The following is a 21,202-nucleotide window of genomic DNA, read 5'->3' on the forward strand; positions in this document are numbered from 1 at the left end:
TCTCGATTCAATTTCTCGAATTCTGCAAACGTTTCAGCTATAAAAATGCCAGAGGTTGTCAGATGTAAAAATCACATCCAGACAAAAATCTCGTTTGCAAACTTTATTTTTCTTTATCCGTGTTGTCTCACAAGTTCCCCTCGAAAAAAGTAGTACAACAATTTACATATTTCACAAATGCAAACAATCCTTTGTACAACATTTTCTGGGATCTGTTTAGAGACAAACGAAAAATGTTCGCCAGAAGTCTGTGTAAACGTTTGAAGAAATTCTGTAGAACGAAATTTCCAAGCTTTAGTCTCGATAAATAAAGAAGCAGTGTACACAAAAGTATCAAAGAGTAATTACTGTTTCGTAGTTGCGATTACTTGGGACAATGCACCGTCCAATCAATATCCTATTCTGGGAGAAGACTACGCTATTCAGTGTAAAGTGCGAGCAAGGCCTTCACCCTCGGTCGACTGGCTGTACAACGGCGAATTAATTAAGACGAACGACCACTACATTATAGACACGTATGCTCTGAAGATCAAGAACGTTCAAGAATCCGACGACGGCATCTACACTTGCCGTGCTTACGTATTGACCACTGGAGAGCTGAGGGAACGACCTATTCGCGTCGAGGTGGGTATTCGTTCATCAGTTTATGCAACTTATATTTTGAAATTAAATAAGACCTCCTATAGCGCGATAAGAATATTTTATTTATAAATGTTTCTATGATATTATTTCTTTTAAAAGCATTTCGTTTACACTGGTATTTTCCAAATCGAGTACGAGAGCAAATGACAATTTTTTAACGATATTACGCTACACACAACATCGCGTTATATAAGGGTCTACTGTGTTGAAATTAGGCGTAGAGATTAATTTGATATCTTTCCGACAATGTCGTATAAATTAAATAAAAAATCAAAAATCCTCGTTTACACATATCATATGCATGAACGTCGAAAACACGACGGAACCACGTCACAAACACAAATTTAAAGACAAAGTCATATCAAAAACCCACGCTCCATATCGAGCACCTCTAAAGAGCAAGCTAAGGTACCACCCAATTATGATAAATAAACAATACGGCAAACAAAAGCTACTACACGTTCCAGGTAAAGTCAAATATCAGACAGAATTTCGTCCATCCATTTCCCTCTAGTTTGTATACCTACCGCGTTGCACATAGTTCCATCCCCCTTGGCAGGTTCGGCCGGAGTGGCTGCGCCAATTATTCCCAATCCCAGCCATAATGCCGCCACAGCTATCACGGAACAGGTTTGCATTTCATTTAACAGGTCCACATACGGCCGACGGTGGAGGAGTTCCCCGCCCCGGTGAATGTGATCGAAGGGGAAGACGCAAGCATACGATGCAAAGCTCATGGCAAACCACCGCCAAAATTTACCTGGGTGAAATCGCTCACGCACCAGAATCTTTCGAACGCCAATCGCTTCGGGGTGGACTCTGATACGGGAATATTAACCATCACGAACGTGAATCGCGAAGATGCAGGGGAGTATCAATGCACGGCGATAAATTTAGCCGGTGAAGCGAACACGAACATCAGGGTAAACGTGATCGTGAAGCCAAAGATCATGGAGTTCTTGAACAGTACCGTGGTACAGGATAGCGAGGCGAATCTTGTCTGCAAGGCCTTTGGCAAACCTCCACCCCAAGTCACCTTTAGGAAGCTCACCGACGATAAACCGTACGTGAAAGGGACGCAACTAGACGACGATAGAATCATGCTGACGAACAGTGCCGATGACACGAACGGCGAAACGATCGGTACATTGACGATCAATAAATCTCTCAGATCAAACGATGGACTCTATGAATGTATCGCTGAGAACGCAGGAGGCGAAGCGCGTAGAAACGGTCATTTAACTGTCGAATTTCCGCCGTCATTCGCTTCCATGCAGAATACAAGCTTTTGGTCATGGGAACAGAGACCTGTGAACATCAGTTGCATCGCCGAGAGCATACCGAACGCTACCATTCGCTGGACCATGTACGGCGATCAGAAAATCGACAATGACAACATGATCAAGCAGCTGGGCAACGGTCCTCTGTCTACCCTGATGATTGTCCCGCTGGACAAGCGGTATTACACCACTTACAAGTGCATCGCGTCTAACAAGCACGGCACGCGGGAACGCAATATCGAATTGAGAGAGGCCACGAAGCCAGCAGAAGTGTTGCAGGCGAAGATGTCTGAAATTACTGCCACTACGATTAAATTCGATCTCGTGCCACCTAGCAGCAATCCTGAACTGCCTGCGAGGACAATTACCGTGCAGTATAAGGAGGATGGGCAGACCTGGATGATGGCGAAAAACAAAACATGGTCTACTAGTGAGTAGAGTTAATTTTGGAGCTACCAAAATTTCTTTCTATCATTTAATGAATAGTTGTGGTTATTTATTAACCATGATTGATTCTTATCCATCTGTTTGAATTCTTCATCCCTTTCTTTATTCATTATAGCTTTTCTCTTCCCATTCATGGAGTAATCGTTCACCTATCAGATGTACTATTAAACAACGACTCCTATGTGAACTCCTATGTGAAGAATTATGTATACCTTCTTTTTATTTATCTAGTGAATAATTCTCCAGTTTCATAAATACGTACGTTATGAAAGATCACTGTAACGGTACCAATCCATGGACTAATTATTCCTTTTCTTATTTATTTATCAAGTCAAAGATATCACCATAATTGCAACTTTTATATACTTAAATCATTATACAAAAAGCCTGCATCTAAACTAATTATCCTTTTTATATTTGTTATTTAAATTTCCTCCTATCACCCAATAATCTTGCTAATCATACATCAAATACACTGCCAAAAACATTTCCACGATGACAGCTCTTGCACCTATTGTTAGCTAACTCTCTCTAAACTAGTTACCCCTTTCGTTGTTTGCAGATTCATCCTACGTCTTGGAAGATCTGAAACCACAGACTTCGTACGAGTTCCGATTCGCAGCTAGAAACGTGGTCGGCCTTGGTAACTGGGGAGCGTACCATCGCGAAATCACGCCCGGAAGGACGTTCCCGAACGAACCAAAGATAATGATGCCTAGCGGAGAGTACGATGTGTCCAGGTTCAACAATCAATACGAGCTAACTTGGTTAGCGCCAGCCGATAACGGCGAGCCGATTGACATGTACCAGATCAAATACTGTCAAATAAAACGCGTTTCTGGCGAGTGGGAGGTGTTAGAGAATACCTGTCGAACGGAAGACATCAAGACACAAGGAAGGCTGAAACACTGGATCAAGAACTTATACTCCGACACGTTCTACAAAGTGGAACTGAAGGCGCACAACATAATGGGTTTCAGTAAGCCAGGCTCTGGGAAGTTTAAGACCGCCAGAGGTAAGTTTCTATCTTTTAACTCTCCTTTCTTTTTTTCTATCTTCTCTTTACACTTCTCTTCTTACACCGTTTTTAACTATACAGTAGCTCGCCAAAGTATTCGAATACTTGTATGAACTTTCCGTGAATGAACGTTTAACCTTTCAGAGGCTAAACCGATCAATGTTACTTTTCATCTACTGTTTGATTTTATTGCATAAGAACGCAATTAATATTTTGATTTTCCAGAAATTTAATTCGTTCATTCGTTGAGGGTTGATGATTTAAATTATAGTAAATTCTAAGGTAAATTTTGAAAAATCGTCTGGTACATCATTATGTCTTTGTAATTATACCGATACTGTCTGAAACAAATGTGAAAATTTATGTAGAAGCTGGAAGATGCTTAGTGGAATAATAGATGTATCACATTTTGCAGAAACGACAAGTCAAATAATCCATTAATCCATTAATTTTGTACTCTACAAATGTTCTACTATATATAGCACATATGTTTGCAATTTTCAGATTATTTTCAAATTTGATCAATATAATCGACTATCGTGTTTTATCAGAACGTTAATGAAATCTTTTTAATGTTTTATATTTTATGGTAAGTATTGGAATATTTTCGCGAGCCACTGTGTCCTCGAAACGTGTTCGTTTCATTCGCCATTTTCTTCATCTTCAGATATATATTTACATCGGTATTTCATTAGCGCCCTTTTTATATACATCAAGTCGTAATTTCTCTTTAAAATTATTACATTATATATATATGTGCACGAGGCTATTGCACCGATTGATATGTCGTCCTTTTTTTTTCATTTTTTTACTTTCAACCCGACGAGAGAGACCGTTTACAAATCACTTCGCCTCTGTTTTTATTTTATTCACTCAAGGAGGAGGGAAAAGGGTCATTGAGGTATTTCGATACATCGTCATTGCGTTCCTTTCCTTTTTTTTTTTTTTTTTTTTTTTGATAATAATATTTGTAATTAGAGAAATATTTTTTATAAGTAAACTTATCCTTTTCAATTGGTTGAACATGAACGAAGTGTCCTCAGTCCCCTTGACCCTTGTAGAAAAGCGACTTTAGATGAACTATCCGGTAGCCATTCGATATATGGGCACCTTAGGCATATTAGATATTCTTCCCTTCCTTTAAGGAAAAGAAAACATAATCAAGACACAACGAAAAAAAAAACAATCCTTCTACAAGTCACTTTTTATCATTCAGAATCTACGGACCACTATGGGAACGGCAGTATAGTTACTTCCGCTGGAGGTACTCGCAAGCTCACCGTGACCGCCATTGCCACAGCAATAACGATCCTATTTCTAGCTATTTAAAAGAAACAAAAAAAAAAAAAAAAAGAAAGAAAGAAAAAGTAAACGAAACAAACATAAAATAAAACTGCAGAAAATATTAAAAGAGATCAACGTCATGAACGGTCGCTGTTCACGCTCTAATCTTTCCAATTTATAGTGTACACGTTTTAAAAAAAAGTGGTATACAAATACGAACGTACGAATGTTGCTATATAATATCACAGAGAGAGAGAGAGAGAGAAAGAGAGAGAGAGAGAGAGAGAGTGCAACCAGAGACACAAAACACAATGGATAAAAAAGAAATGAGAAAAGAAATTCTCGTGTAATACGTTCCGTGTTCGTCAAGTTTTCACTTTTTACTCTATAGACGTGTTTCTGCCGCGTGTTTCATTTGTCGAACGCGCAAAGATGTATCGCAACTAGCACACAAACCAAACACGAACTACACACACATACGCATACACACACACACACACACACGCACACGATTAACGATTATTGTAAAGTGAGTCACTTATTGTTAGACCGGTGCACAACATTCCAACGTAGAAACATTAGCGAATAAGTGGGATTCGATGATGTTCGCTGTGTTGAAAAACAGTGGAGGAAACGAGAAATAAAAATGATCGTAATCCATTGTAAATTAGTAGCGCGTCTTAACGGTAATACTTGTTCGTATGCTCGCGTCGTTACCTTTTTTTTTTCCTTTTTTTTAGCGAATATACGGTTTCGTGTTTTTGTATTATTTCAAGGTAAAATTTTATTGTTTCGAGGATTCGCAACTCGTGATTGATAGTTTAGTATAACGTAGATTGGTGATCAGATCGGGACAGCATTCGGGTGGAATATTATAAATTGTGAATATTCGCGAATCATTCAGAGTAAATTGCAAAATAGCGTTGTATGTCCAGCTCGAAAATCAATTTATTCAAAGGATAATATCACGATCATCGATGCATTAGATGTATCGTCGCGTGCATCGTGAATCCATTTTAACATAACATTAAATTAAGGGGCTGAGACACGTATTGCCTTGAATTGCCAAATGCTTAGTGTTAAAACGCGCAAGGTATTACATTGAAGACAAAAATGTTCAGCACATTGTGCAGGAGTGTTCATAGAATTGAATTTTCGACTTTTCGATCGTCGAAAGGGAATAAGAACGAATATATATATATGTATTAGGTTGCTTCGTAAATTCTGGCTCGTGAGAAACAATTTTCTACAAATTTACACGATATATTTATGTGCGTTATGCCTCTTTTATAAAAATCTTGAAATCTGTCATTTAAGAAAGGACTCGTTATATATCTTATGGCCCCGAAATTATTTAATTCCTTCCGTCCAAAATATTCTCTGCTGGAAAAAAAGGAGTGAGAATCCGTTGGTGAAAATGTGGCATAAAATGCACGTAAAATACAAAACCACATAAGACATCTAAAGTATAGTAGTGATAATTATATTTAATAAGCGAATCATACACTTTTAATTATTTTCGTATAAATACAAATTTGCATAAATATTCACAGTCTAGTCATTATAAAAAAAAACCCTTTTAAATGCCTGATTAAAAGATCGATGAAAACATCTTATTCGTTTGTTCCGTAAACTCTAAAAACGCTATTAATATCATATCAACTTATATAGCAATGTTATACGTGTTTATTATAACGCTGATAGTCTACTTACATGTGTGAACGAAGAGGCGGACAGAAATTATGCAGCAATCTAATACAATTTGCTCAATATTTCGAAAGGAATAAGAAACGTTATTCGAAAAACTCTAGCTAAAATTGTATTTAATATCGGGTCTGCCAAGGGTATTTTCTTGTTTCTCGCCACTTAGTAGAGTACAAATATTTTTCGAATGGAATTTTTCGCGATTCTCGCGGTTCGATTTGCAACGAACGATTCAACGTGACAAAGGAAAGGAACAACGAGTAGAGCTACAGGGGTGAAGCAATTTCTTCGTGGTGTACACGTAGAAACACGAACGCAACTCGTTACCATTTCTCTACAGACGCAACACGTCCGTCGAGGAAAAGAAAATTCCAAAAAAAAAAAAGAAAAAAGAAAAAGGAAAAAGACACCGGGATAAATCGTCCGCGAAAAATCCGTTTTCGTCCGAGCTGAACTAGCGCTCTTTGCATATAGCCTGACCTGCCTGTGGCTAACTACTTTTCTCTTTTTCTGTTTGTGGGTTTTTTTTACCAATTTTCTCGAGGAAGGACATCCGAGGAGTTTTTACACGTTTAGAGCCAAAGAAAAAGATACACTTGCAAATACTTAGACTTACTTAAACCACGCTTCGCGTGTTTTTACGCTGAACTGAACCCCTCAACTCCTTAAAAGAACTCACATAGGACGTGTGAACACGACGACGCGATATGATCGTCGATAAATATGATCGTGACCGAGTACACGAACTATTCGCGAGTTATAAAACAAAAAAAAAAAGAATAAGAAGCTAAATATGTCTATAAACGATGAACCGAAACCCAAATGATAGAACATCCGCACGAAACGGGAGAAAGCACCTTTTTTCTTAACCATTTATACTTTTAGATTGCGCCTAAAAATTAGTTTTCTTAACTGGGTTCATTTTTCAGCCGATTGCATATACGATTTTTTCTCTCCTCTTGTGTATGGTTAATACATTTTTTTTTCTTTTTATTTTTAATTGTTATTCATTGTTTCTCTCTTGGGAAATTTTCATTAACTTTTTTACCAAGTGATCGGACTTAGTCCTGCTTGATTAGCTCTTGGACCATACGTGTTTAGTGCGCATGATGTGTGTTATGATTATCGATTATTACTATTATTATTATTATTATTAATTCTACCATTGCTATTAGCGTTATTTACTATTATTATTTTATTACTATTATTATTATTATTATTATTATTATTATATTCACGACGTACGCTGCTGCTACGGTTTACTATAATTATTATTATCATTATTATTGTTACTATTACCATCGTCGCTACATATTGTCAATATCGTCGTCAATTAGTTTACCTGACCGCACTTATTTTGTATACCGTGTGTATCGTCATTACCATTAGTATTATCATCACAACCACCGTCACGATTATCGATTACGAACGTCGCCACGATCATCCACGCTGATTTCTACGTATCTTTTCTTTTCTTTTCTCTCTTTTTCTTTTCTCGTTGGAGTGAGAAGCAAAAGAACGAGGACGAGAAAAAAAAAAGAAGTAAAGAGAAGGAAAGGTGCTTCATAAGAGGCAAATAAATCGAATATCGAGCATCGAGTCTCAAGGTACACGGTACACTGAATACTCTGTCGCGTCTGAAATACAAATGGCCCCTTGTCCACGAGTATCGATCGCGAGTCATCGTTCAACGAATGCGACAGGGTCGTCGCAACCTCGATCTCTTAAATGTTCGCTCTTGCCTTGGGTTTTCTTATTGTTAGATGTTAGATTACGATCGCATGGCATGCGCTTCTATTGTTTCATATATATATATATATATTTTATTGTATTTTATTCCCTTTTTTAAAATGCCTCATTAGTTTTGTTGATTCTTCTATTATTACGTTCATTATTTCTTTTTTGGTACCGTTCGTTTCATTTAATTTAGCGCCGCTCGCCTGTCTCTTTTGTTGGCGACACTCTCATTCCATCGAACACATCACGTACCTTTGTAAGTACTCGAGGGATTCCACGTGATCAGCGATTGTATGTTAACACATTTGAGTGTGCTTAGGTGTAAGAAGAATTGTAAGAACGAAACTGGGTGAACGTTCTAATAGCGACAGTTGTTTAGTAACATTGTTGATACAGCTTTTAGCTGCATACATGCATACATATATGTACAATATGTATATCTGTCATAGCATAAACGCAACGAGTTTCTGGTGCACGATTTTCTATATATCAATGGTTTCTTATTCATTGTACGATAATGTGTTCCATCGGATGTGGTCGATCAAACTACGCACAGTAATTATTGATATTCAACAATATTTTTATACAGAATATCCTCTTTTTTCGTATGGGAATAGTTATTAGTAATACACGAAACGAATGATTTATAATATCTTTGAGCGCAATAATTAAAATCTGTAAGGGGAGGCAGGGAGAGGAAATACGAACTGGTTCGTTACCGACTTTATTCTGCGACGACCGTCTACAAACTGACTTCACCGTCGTTGTCCTCGTCGATATATCCACGTGCGCTCCGACGGAAATGCACTTGGCAGCGCGGTATCGGTTATTAACGCTTTTGCTGATCCGCAGCTACGGAATGTGCTCTCTGAGATGCGCATCAGAGTAGTTTTAACGAGCTAACCATGCTAAGAATGATAGAAAAGGGTATATGTTAACACACGTAATTTTATGTTTCAATTTTACTTTGTCTAAAAATATTGCAAATATTAGAAAATACATGCAAGGAAACTCGGTTTATATTTTCTCTGCAGTTACTATCGTTGCGCATAATCCATCAGGGTTAAATAAACTTTGTGTAGCAACGTCTTTCAAATTATCAATGCACAAACTTCTTACGAATCTTACTCATTATACAAATAAGATTTAAAACACACATCTGAAAGATTTCCATAAATCGCTAAGTAAATGCAAGGAAAAAGAAATTTCATTCCACAAATTGATAGAAGATGAGAGTTTGGAACGAGTTACGCGGCTGACTTTTTTGTGGATTTCCGATCCCATTGAAAATGATAACAAGCACCTGCACCAGAATATCGTTGTCCGTGCGATCTATCATGTTCCTATGAATAAAAAAAGATATCGCTAGTATGGGAATATCTCTGGTGGCAGCACGAGGGAATGAATGATCGTACGCGATTCAACTGTCGCGTGTCGAGCGTTCGCCCAGAATGTCGCGTTTTAGATTCATGTAAACGAGTCGTACGAGGTTATATTTCACGTGAACCGGCTCGGCCGTGAAGATAAAGGCGCAAGTGGGTTGTGTATGTTTGATCGCTTTCCTTCTTTCTTTTTCTTTTCTTTTTTTTTTTTTTTTTTTTTCTTTGTGATCGATCGAATCCTGAGCTGGCCTAAGATTCTCGAGTGCCGAGACGAACGAATGTATATTAGATGTATTATACGAGTGAATGGATGAAAAATCTCGCGATTTCTATGAAATGGAATCGAACGATGCAAGAAGAAACACTGTGGTTCCGAGAAGAAGCGGGCGGAATTTTTTTCTCCAAAAATTTGTGACTTTCTTCTTTTTGTTTGGACGAAATATGGCGAAAATTTGCGCTGGAAATTGGTAAATAAAAGTCGTACAAGTATACAGGTGAATGTTAATGTACATTGATGGTTTATTTAAATTGATATACATCTATGTTATTAGGCTGGCTATTCTGAGATAAATAAGAAACTGCATTTCAAATTTTTATAGCATTCAACAGATCTCGACTACATCTAAAAATATCCTAATTTTAATCTTATGGTAACGATATAAAATACCGACATTTTACCAAATATTTTGACGGTTTAGGTGAAAACATTATTTGGCGCCTCGTGTTAGTTTGTCCAAATCCATCACAGAGACATCCAAAATTCGTCTGACGGGCAACATGTTACTTAATCTACTTAAATCATCGCCATTTTAAATCATAATTTATCAAAGTCTTATTTATGCTAAAAATAAAACAATCGTGAATTATCCTTTTAAATATCAACGCACATACTCGCACTGTATAACTATGCACCAACATCTACTTTATTATCAATCACATGTTTCTATTCACGGCCATTCCATCCATTTAATCAAAAGAAAAAAATATTACTCAAAAGCATATCAACGAGTCACCTAAAACCTCATCTTCGCGCAACTCGTCCCGTCTGCAAGGGAAGGGAAACTCGTTCAACAGAACAGACTATGCATTCCAAAACGCGAGAACTCGACGAAGAAACAGTAGTTAACGAGGCACCGATCCCACTTCCGGCTAGTTCTCGAGGAACCTCTTCTTCCCCGGAACCACGGGATCGCATCGCGACTAGTTTTCGCGAATCTGCGCGTGTTCCTCGAATCCTCGCGTCTCGAACACGGAATTCTCGACTTCCGACCGTCTTCAACTTCGCCCTCTTGAAAAGAGCGCGCAGAGGTACGCGAGTCGCTTCCGGTAGCGCGCGCACCAGAAACAGAGAGAGAAAGAGAGACGCGAATAGACACAGTGCACGGCATATAAAACTCGTGTCTCGGTCGAAGACGAAGAGAAGCGTTTTCATCTTCGAGGCTGCTTTTGAGCAAGGTTCGCGGCACGAGGAGCGTGCTCGTCGGCGCGTGAAGCGTTTTCGCGCCGGCGAAGACAATAGGTCGCCTCAGAATCAAGCGGAAACGAGCGAGAAAATCGTTTCTGCTGTTCGAGTCTCGCGAAAACCTATCCTCGTCCTTTTGCCATCGATCCGCTAGGCTTGTTGAACGATTGCCAAACGTAGAGAGAAAACAGGGAGAAGAGAGAGAAAGAGAGAGACAGATGAGGAGGATTTCTCGTAATTTGTAGCGCCGTCGAATACCCACGAGGCTCCATCAGAATGAGATCTGATTCAACCGTGTCCTAACGTAATTTTGTCCAAGTTAAATCGCTTTTGAAGAGATGGACAATACAAGAGAGAGGGAGAGAGAGCGAATCGTCGAGATTGCGTGGATCTCCCTTTTTCACGACGCGTTCGCGAACGTTTCGGCAGAATTACCAATCCAGTTTCGAGAAAAAGAGTAAAATAATGGGTTTTAACTCTCTTCGTGGGCCGACGGATATACTGCGTTACGAGACAAACTGGTAGAACGCATTTTCGTCAGGCTACGTATTTTCCACGTTCTGGCCACACTGAAAATCGATAAAAATCGGGCTATGCAAGTCTCATCCGGAGAATTCGTGGCTGGGTAAACCGCACCGTGAAAGATAATTCAGGAACGCGTTAATGGCGAAGCCGCTCTGGCTTGGACGATACCAGCTCCGGAAATAAAAGACCACGTGAAATTGCTCGGTGACCTGATTCGATTCCACTATTTTTTTCGTTTAAACGATTTAATCGTCTGATTGATTCATCTGCACGTTTGTGCAAAGACGTCTGTGAGATTTCCGCGATGAAAAGATTTCTGACGTCTACTGTTATCAGATTTTGCTCATCAAATATTATTTTATACGCTGGAATGGTCATTTCGAAACTACAGGAGATTTCTATTTATCTAATTTGATTAATTGAATACGATATAATAATTCATATAATAGAAGGTTATTTAATATCTCATTCAGGCAAAATTGTGTTCAAATAAATGGACTCTGTGTGCAATTCATTTGACACTAATTAAAATTTCATTTGAATAAAGAGGATTCTATCACAGTTCTTCCTGGCTCCTCGTTTTTCGTTGTTTCTCCTCTTCCTGAATGTTCCTTTTATAGCCTTTTAGCTTCTTCTTCTTCGACCTTCTTCTATTTATTCATAATCAGCAGTTTCTTCTATTTCTTTGCTCATGCATAAATAACGTCGTTTCCTTGAGCTCTTCCCTTCGAAAACAAGGAAATAGCTTAATTTTTGCAATCTACTTACAATCCACATATTTTTTATCAAACTTCTTCCTTCCATCTTTCTTCTTGATCAAAGTTCTTGATCAACCCTTGCATTATATGGGACGAATCTTCTAAAGGAGAGCATCGTTTGATTAACTTCTCTTGATCAGGCGTGAGTTTTCTTGACCAAACCGGAAAGTCAGGATGGTAGCGCGAAAACGCGCGGATAGAAGGCAGATTTCGAGATTAATCGGTGAAACTCGGGATAATGGCTCGCTTGTAACGCAATTAAAACTCCGCAGGCTGGCCTCGCGGCCAGTAACTTATAATAGAGAGCGCAAGAACCTTGGTAAACTGCATCCTGTCCTCTTGTTCGATCTTCTCTCTTTCCTTCTCTTCTTGTGTAGCTTACCGCGTTTCGCGGAGATGCAATTTTGTAACTTAAAACGCCGCAGAGTCTGCCGCGAAACTGCTTCGGTCGGAAAGATCAGAAACCGGCGTCGGTGAGATAATTTCGAGGAGGATGCAAATGGGCCCCGGCGAAGAGAGGCGCCTTCTGTTTCCCAGCTCTCAGCTTCCGAGTGGAAAAAACGCGCGAGATCGTCGACGAAAGTGTTGGCACAAAGAGCTGTTGTAGCTGTGAAATTGTTTATGAACTCGCGTAGAACAGTCTGACGCGGAATGCTAGAAGCTCCTTTCTTAACTTCAATTGCTAATTGCAAACTAAATACAATGTTTTTGGACAATAATAGAAAGATGAAGTCTGTAAGTTTCAGTTCAAACGTGTCGTTAGTGTTAGAGTAGACGAATATGAAGGCTACAGATGAGCGAACGTAAGGAAAGCAATTTTTCAATCCAGTAAGCGTTGAATAAATTTTATGTAATCGAAACTGTGGTTTAGGATAATGTGTTGCGTAATGATTACGCTGTGGATGTATATACATTTATAGGAAATTTAAAATCTTCAAAAATGTATAGGACGTATGGTTTCGAATATATTTCGTTTAATGTTGAACAAAATTTTCATTTTTATGTAACTCTTCTATGAATAGTTGTTCTTTGTTGTAGCTTTTCTCGTCATATTTAATGCATTACACTTTTTTTAGTGTAAAATTCATGCCTTTCTAAAACTTCCATGAATAACTAACATATATCTATATTTCAACATGGCAACGTTCATGTAAATATCTTCCATTTGCATAAATTTTACTATCTTTTGCAACTTCTACCTCTGCTCCAGTTCTACAACTAACACTTTTCATTTTTTCCTCATTATGCTACACATAATTCCTGTCAGAGTAGAAAATCATATTCCCTTACCAAAAAAAAAAAAAAAAAAAAAAAAATACTATTCTTTCCTACGTCACAAGTACCAAATGCCCAGAAATCGTATCTTGTTTCCATGAAATTCTTATAATTCCTGTAAATTGATTCTTTTCTTTACCACAAATACCGAAATATCCAAAAATTACAATATCTTGATCCCATAATTCTCTAAATTCCTGCAAACTACAGTAAAATAAAGAATCTTTCTTATATCAAGCGCCATATATCCCAACACACAAATTCCTAAGAAACAACTTGCGCAATTCCATAAAATTCCTACGTCTTCCCTAAATTCTAGCAAAATAAAAGAGAAGAAAAACGACTCGTAGAATCCATGCCGGGCAAATCCAAAGCGAAGTAACATCTCTACTTTATTATAATCTCTGAGTGCCAATACTTTTGCGTGCAGCGAGCGCAAGCTCGTTCGAGGAACTCGGTTCGCCCCGAAACAGAGGGCCCGTTATAAATAGGCGACGCGTTTCCAAACGAGGACGGACATATGAACGTGACTTAACGCAGGAAAGAGAAGGGTTAAGGAGGCAACAACATGAAGCTAGCTCGCGATATGAAGCGCACCGTGCAATGTCGAGTGCCGTGAATCTATTTTCGAGACACATGGCATTCCTGCTGTGTGCATCGCGAAATTACGATAACGCAATCGTGACTTAAGTGCTGGACAAGTACGGTACCTTCCTGGAAAGATATTCCTGCTTTTCATAGGCATCTTCTCCGTCTCTTGCACGCGGTTGTTAAAGAACTTCGAATTACCGACTTCCTCCAACTTCTTCCAACGATCAGCACCTCGTCGAAGTAGGAAAATTCAAAGTAAGCTCGAAGTCATTTCACGAGATCGGTTAGTGGACGCATAAAGTTATTACATTGTTCCGTGAAAATTATAGTCGTCGTATATATTGCTATCCCTCTCTTTGTCCCGATATATAGCGAATCGGATAGCAGAATGGAGAACGACTTGTAAAAACGAGCAAATTTTCACAAGCGAGCATTAAAATGAACAAAGCCAGTACGAGGAACGCAATTTTGCTGTCGTTAATTTCTGCCGCATAGAATCGTTCCTCGAAAATGAAATTCGTCACCATTCGCCAGCCACCTCCATTTCCATGTAGACATTTTTTTTCTATCCCTCTTATTCGATCCTATCGTCCACAGTTACAATTTTCAATCCTCCCGTCTATTTCGCATCGGATATTTTCCTCTGGCGAGGAAATGGAGTAGAGCTGGTCCTTCGAGCAACAACGTATAATGGTAATAACCGAGCCACGATCCTGTCGATTGCAGCACTCGAGGAAACATTTCTTTTTTCATTCTTTTTTTTTTTTTTTGTTCTTATAATAAATTTCTTTCTTTGGTTGACATGTCGAATTGATCATCGATGGCGTTTATTGAAATAGCTGTTATTTGCATGGTGAAATACGTGTGCGAGTCGAGCCAGTGGTCGTGAGAAAATTACAAGATGTAGGATACAGGTTAAATTTTGTTTTAGGGCATAGGACATTTTTCACGAATTTATACATGTATTTTCTGATAATACTTACGAAATGAGTAGAGGCCGGGAATGTTAGATTTGAATTTAGGGAACTTCTGAAATTTAATCCAAACTTAACGCACGTCTAATCTAGCTGAAACCTAATCCTAACTCAAAGTACAAACTCGACGCTGTGATTCACGGTTTTGTGACTGCATCGGCCTGCATCGAATATTGCAATTTTTGCAACAAGAGTAACTTTTAATTTGAAAGTTTCTTAAACTTAAAAGCTACGTTTTTCGACTCTATTCGCCGAGTGTAGTGTCTGAAAATACATACGGGGATCGGTTAAAAGCTTTTGGTGTCTTGAAACGAACGAGGACAAAATACAACGTTTTGAAATGTAACAGAATACTTCATTCAATATACCATGGAATTATCCGTTATCAATAAAAAGCAATCTTAATTTTCCAATATCTCCTTTATAGAAATCGATACGTTCTGATTTAAAAACTAACGACGTATGTTCATCGACAGCTTCATCCTTGAAATGTGCAGCTGAAACGAAACTATAAATGTTACGATGTACTGTCAGCAATTGAAAAATCTTGAAGGAAGATACCATCCATTTTAAGTTTCAAGGGAATAAAATTAAAAAATCATAAGTAGAAATTTCTTCAAAGATTTTAGTATAATACTAGTTCGTTTTAAGCATCAGTTAATTAGAGTTTGTCGATCGAATTGCTATTTATCAGGTGTTTCACGTTTCTATATTTTATTTATCTCCACTGACTCGACTCGTTGACCGCCGTATAAAACTGAAGAGGATGAAACGCAGACCGAGGAGAAAACGAAAAACCATGGACTGAAGTGCGTGCACTGTTTTTCGAGCGCCATTTCGTTTCTCTTTGTTCGATTAAATAAAAGGAAGAAGATTGAAAAGGAACGCGTTTCGCGATCAGATCCAGCGTTTTTAAAAGGATTCGCGGTATTCGCGTGTAATTGCCGACGAATATATATATATATTAAATTGCGATATGTATACAGCATACACATGTATATGTACAAACGTATATATATATATATATACATATAAATATTATATGTATATGAAAGATGTCTAGAAGAGAAATAAACATTCTTACGTGCAAGGATTATGTGCTAGCCTAGTGCCTAATATACTATATAATATATATATATACATTCGTATTTATAACGAGGGCGAACGTTTTATCGTTTCACCTGTGGAAAACACTTATTGTAAATATGAGTATGGAAATATATATGTGAGTGTTCAAGGAATACAATACCAAATGAATCAGCCAGCAAAGAAGCCACCATCAAATTGTTTCCGCTTCGCTGTGGAGATTGTTGAGTACACCGTAACCGAAGACAAAATAAGAGATAAGAGACAAATAGAAAATATTGTTGATAGGATGAAAAGAAGAAATTAGGAATATCGTTGGTTCTACGAGATTTAACCCCTTGATGCGACGATTGAATTTTATGTTAAAAATCATCGGCCTTTATTTTACAAAATTAGATTACAAGATAATTGCGGATAAGTTTTTGTATTTTAGGGAGTAAAGAGGATTACAAATGGATGTTCTTATCGGTATAACAAATTATGAAATCGCGTACCGTGAAATTTGGTTCAAGGGATGATTGCAATGAACTGGTTGTATCGTAAAGAGGATCAGAAGTGAAGGTTCCTGTCGGCACGAGCGTAAGAAAGGAGAACGACAAGGAAAATAATCGTAACGAAGTAACGCACTGGAACAGAATAAAAACGTCTAATCGCTAAAGTTCTTATCTGCTGGAAGCGAAAACGTGCTCCTTTAATGAGCTATACCTAAGTACGTGAACTCGTAAATCTTCGAATTCTTATAATTAATTGGGATTTAAATATCTGGATATCGTATTTTATTCAAAATAATACACTGTTTATTAAACAAATTCCAAAGCGTCTGATTATTCGCAAAGAACAAAAAAGCACGTGACGTCATAGAGGGCTAGATAAAAATTGAAAGAGTACGTTTTCCTATTGATCTTCTACAATAAAATAATGATATTGCTCGACGACCAACCATCCAACAGGAATAAATGTCAGTCCAGTAAGCAGTCGTCAAGAAAATTCGAATTTACACTCGCATGCATAAAGAACAGAACTGGCAAAGAAGATGACAGTGAACACAGCCTGTTCGGAGAACCGATCGATGGATCGGAACCGTTCATACGAACAGTCTATTCATTCATCAATGTCTATCAGAAAACATTAGCAGCATCAAACGAACAGTCTAAAAGACGACGCACCATAAATTGAATCATCCGCTTCGGTGATCAGACCGCGACGACACATAAGCATTAAGGGGTTAAGACCCAGCGATGAGAAAGATAAAGAGAACTCGAGCGAAACGGGCTGATCAATTTGAGATGGTTTCTTTCTCGGCCGTCTCGTTCATTTTCCGCCCACCTGTTTCACCGAAAAACTGAGAAACGAAGGGCGAAAGAAAAATTAAGATTTTTGGGAGAAATACGAGCAAAAATGTACACGATGGGATGCGACATGCTCCGAAAGTGAACGGTAAATATATTGAAGCACATCAGAAGAGTCGAACGACGGGCGTAATATGTATCATACATCTGCTAAGTATACATATATATCGTAGTAGTCCCTCTCTGTTGACTTTTTGAAGCCAAAAAAGCGAGCGTGTGTGTGTATGTTTGAGAAAGAGAAAGAGAGAGAGGGAGGGAGGGAAAGAGAGAGAGAGAGAGAGAGAGAGAGAGCGAGCAAGAGGCACTCAGTGGAAAAAAAATATTAAAAGAGCTTTATGTGTGTGGAGGTAGCACATTTAGACTAGTGACGCGTAGAAACTAACATCGGGAGAGAAAGGTAGCGAATGAAGCTTTCTTCCCCCTTCCTTGAGCTTTCTCAGCACCCATATCTCTACGTCCGGTCCGACAGAAGGGACTACCGCACCCTTTTGTCGCTCTTCCGTTCCGCTATATTTTCGCGCTTGGTATCACACATGTATCTTTGTGCACCAGCTATTTCATTTAATTATCTAGTTCATTTTTCTTCTTGATTTTCATATTTATTTCTCTAACTTTTATACATATTTGTTCGTTTCTTTTTTAAAAATTCTTCCTTAATCACGCTTCTTTTTATCGCTTATTCGACAACCGATATCATTCTTTCATTGGTATACACATATACGTATGTACATACGTTGGTTCGCTTTGGTTTGATTTGGTGTGCGTGTGTTTAGTTCTCTTGGTTCCTTACGTGTCTACGCTTTGATGAAAACGGATTTTTGGCACTTCCCCAAAACCCCCCGCCGATCTTCTTTCTTTTCAGGAGACTAAAATTAATCGTTCGCGTAACGTGTTTGGTGATGTGCCTAGGTCTCGAGACGGAAACCCGATCGCGATATCAATTTCGCGGTAGACTCATTCGCTTCTATTGCTTCCAGAAACATGCAGTCTCTTCGCGCGGGACACGAAAGTGCTTAAGCGAAATGTAGGGGAGTTTTTGTTTAGATGGAAGCGAAGTTTAGAAGGTTTCTTGTCATGTAGAATGTAGGATTTCTCAGACATATGGAGTTCGGTGCCGAGCGAGCGATACATTTTATTTATAATTCAATATTTACTAAAATGTTGTCTCCATATTTGGAAACTTTCTTTGTGGGGAAATAGGAAAGATGTTAGAATACGATATAAAATAAATGATTCGTGTATATGAATATTTTATAACACGCAATTCTAAAGTAGGATCTCTATATTCTAATTTTTCATATGTAACCAATATTATTTAAGAATAAAATAAAAGAAAGTAAACCAGCTAATAGGAAGATACAAAACTAATAATGAAAAGGCAGATATATTTGTTAAAAGGACTGTTTAAGAAAGAAAGAATTACTATAAACATATATTTTACATTATATCTTAAAACATATGTTGAATTAAAATTTCACATTCAAAGAAACTGAAAACTAAACTACAATTTTGAATTAATTTTTAACTAAGTTCGTAATATCTTTTACGTGACAAGAAACTTTTCAAACCTTATTTTTGAATGCGTAAACTTATAATTAATAGTAAAACAGTATACTTTAGACTGGAAACGATCTTCTCTTTATATCATCACCAAACATCGTTTTGAGTAATGCTTCTGCACTAACGGATTGCAAACAAACAAATGTACATTTTCTGTTATGATATTTAACTGATACATAATTCTTATCCTTCAAGGTATAGACACAACTGTGGTTCATCATCAAGGACCTCTGATATCAAGCGCAGCCATAATCGGTATCGTCCTCGCGGTACTATTCATTATTATTGTCGTGGTCGACGTGATCTGCTGTTGCGCGCATAAGACAGGTGAGAATATTTTTTCCGCACATACGTCACAAACTTATCAAGAGTTGCAATATGAATTTCTTCAAAAATTTAGAAATATTAGATTGCATAAGATTGTAACACGAGCTGAAATAAAATTATAGCGGAATGTTGCAACGTAATAGTCATAACAGTTGCATTTGAAACGGTAATATTGAGCTTGGCAATTTATATCTAAGAAAATTACAGTATATGCAACATGAAGCAAAAGTGTAAATGAATTTATTAACAATCGTATCACACGTGCGCCTAATTTCCCAACATAAACCTATTCACAATTTCAACATAAATTCTAAAATCACGTCATAGCATTACATGCATGCGCAGCGCGAATTTATTAGCACTCGCGACCTCCGGAACGTATCTAAAATTGCAAACTGGATTTATATGAAATTATAACGTTAATTTGCTTGATATAGCAGCGCGAATTTATTTGGAATTACCCGCGGCATAAACTTGTTCCAAATTACAACGCAGATTTATCTGAAAGTGCAACTGTGATTCTACGTGAAATTGCAACGTTAGCTCGCGTTAAGTGATCATATAGAATAATTCGGTTTTGACAAGTAGATTTTATCAAGTTAGAAAAAGTTTAGTATAAAATATAATCGCAACAAAAACGGTCCTCGTCAAATTGTTGCATTTTTTAGATGAGAATGTATTTTCCTAGCCAGAAGCTAAGCTTATAACTATACAAAAGTATTTAAAAATTTTTATCATAAAAAGTTTCATGTACAAACTATGTTTTTTATATAAAACATTTTGAAATTTCATTAACGCTATAACGAGATACGATCGTCTGGTTATACATATTCATCAAAATTGAAACTAATTTTGAAACATGGACAAGAATCATTTTTGTTGCGAGCCCATTAATTTCAAGAAAAATCTTTTTCACGGTCTTTTCTTAATGATTCTATGAAATTTTTATTACAGGAATCATATATTACGTGTGTGAACGTTCCCGCCGAAAGCCAGTAGACGAAGAGGACGCGAAACTTGGCAGGTGAGGCTCATTCCAATCGAACTCTTTCGATACGCGTTACACATACCTACATACTCACGATATTTAGATCGATTTACTTGACTTTCTTATATACATTATATATATATTTTACATTGTGCTTTGGCAAGTCTTTGGCGCTATATTTACCGTGTCATCGAACTTTGCACCCACCATCGAACTTACAAAAACCTCCGTGAAACTCTTTCTTTCGCATCACAGAGGTCGAACGAATTTTTGCGACTCGAATGGAGATTCCTGTTGGAGCCGTGACTAACGTGCAAATTAGTTTACGGAACGTGTACGAGTTTCAAGAAAGATTTACCTGAATATTCGTGCAAATAGCACCGGTTCGTTATAGGGTTACCGAAGTTTTCAACAACAAAAATTTCGATAGCTCTTATTTGAAAAATTCCATTAGAATAGGTCCGAATATCGGAAAGAAGATATTTTTATATAATTGTGATATCATTTGGTTATAGATGTTTTATCCTGCTACGATCCTCGAATTTTGATATCTCAATCTTGCTTTGATTTTTTTTTCATTTTTCATTAATGGATTCATTTCGTGTATAGCCTCCGTTACTAAAATATAGAGTACATATTAAAGTAAAATATTGTAAAATTAAGTAATTTAATTCGAATAACTGCAAAATAAATGCATTAAATTAGATTTTCATCGAAATTCGATGAGGCAAAAATGCTTATTATATTTCTTTTATATCAGACGTACGTTCCGTATACTAGAATATTTTGAATTTATCTTCCATATAATTTTTT

The 21,202-nt window shown here is 37.5% G+C and overlaps 1 protein-coding gene across 5 annotated transcripts in view; it reads left to right on the forward strand.

The window, feature by feature from the left end:
• Positions 1–21,202, forward strand: part of LOC122571584 (fasciclin-2) — a 171,474-nt gene that overhangs the window by 146,172 nt on the left and 4,100 nt on the right. For 4 of the 5 annotated variants that reach the window (XM_043735529.1, XM_043735527.1, XM_043735530.1 and 1 more), the window contains 5 exons: positions 359–624; positions 1,293–2,352; positions 2,932–3,384; positions 19,270–19,401; positions 20,356–20,425. In XM_043735529.1, the coding sequence (XP_043591464.1) occupies positions 359–624; positions 1,293–2,352; positions 2,932–3,384; positions 19,270–19,401; positions 20,356–20,425 (1,981 nt within the window). Of the gene's footprint in view, positions 1–358; positions 625–1,292; positions 2,353–2,931; positions 3,385–4,603; positions 16,321–19,269; positions 19,402–20,355; positions 20,426–21,202 lie in introns of those variants that run through there. The other variant, XM_043735531.1, reaches the window with a different exon arrangement.

Source organism: Bombus pyrosoma, linkage group LG10 (assembly GCF_014825855.1).
Source record: "Bombus pyrosoma isolate SC7728 linkage group LG10, ASM1482585v1, whole genome shotgun sequence".
Classification (NCBI taxonomy): Eukaryota; Metazoa; Arthropoda; class Insecta; order Hymenoptera; family Apidae; genus Bombus; species Bombus pyrosoma.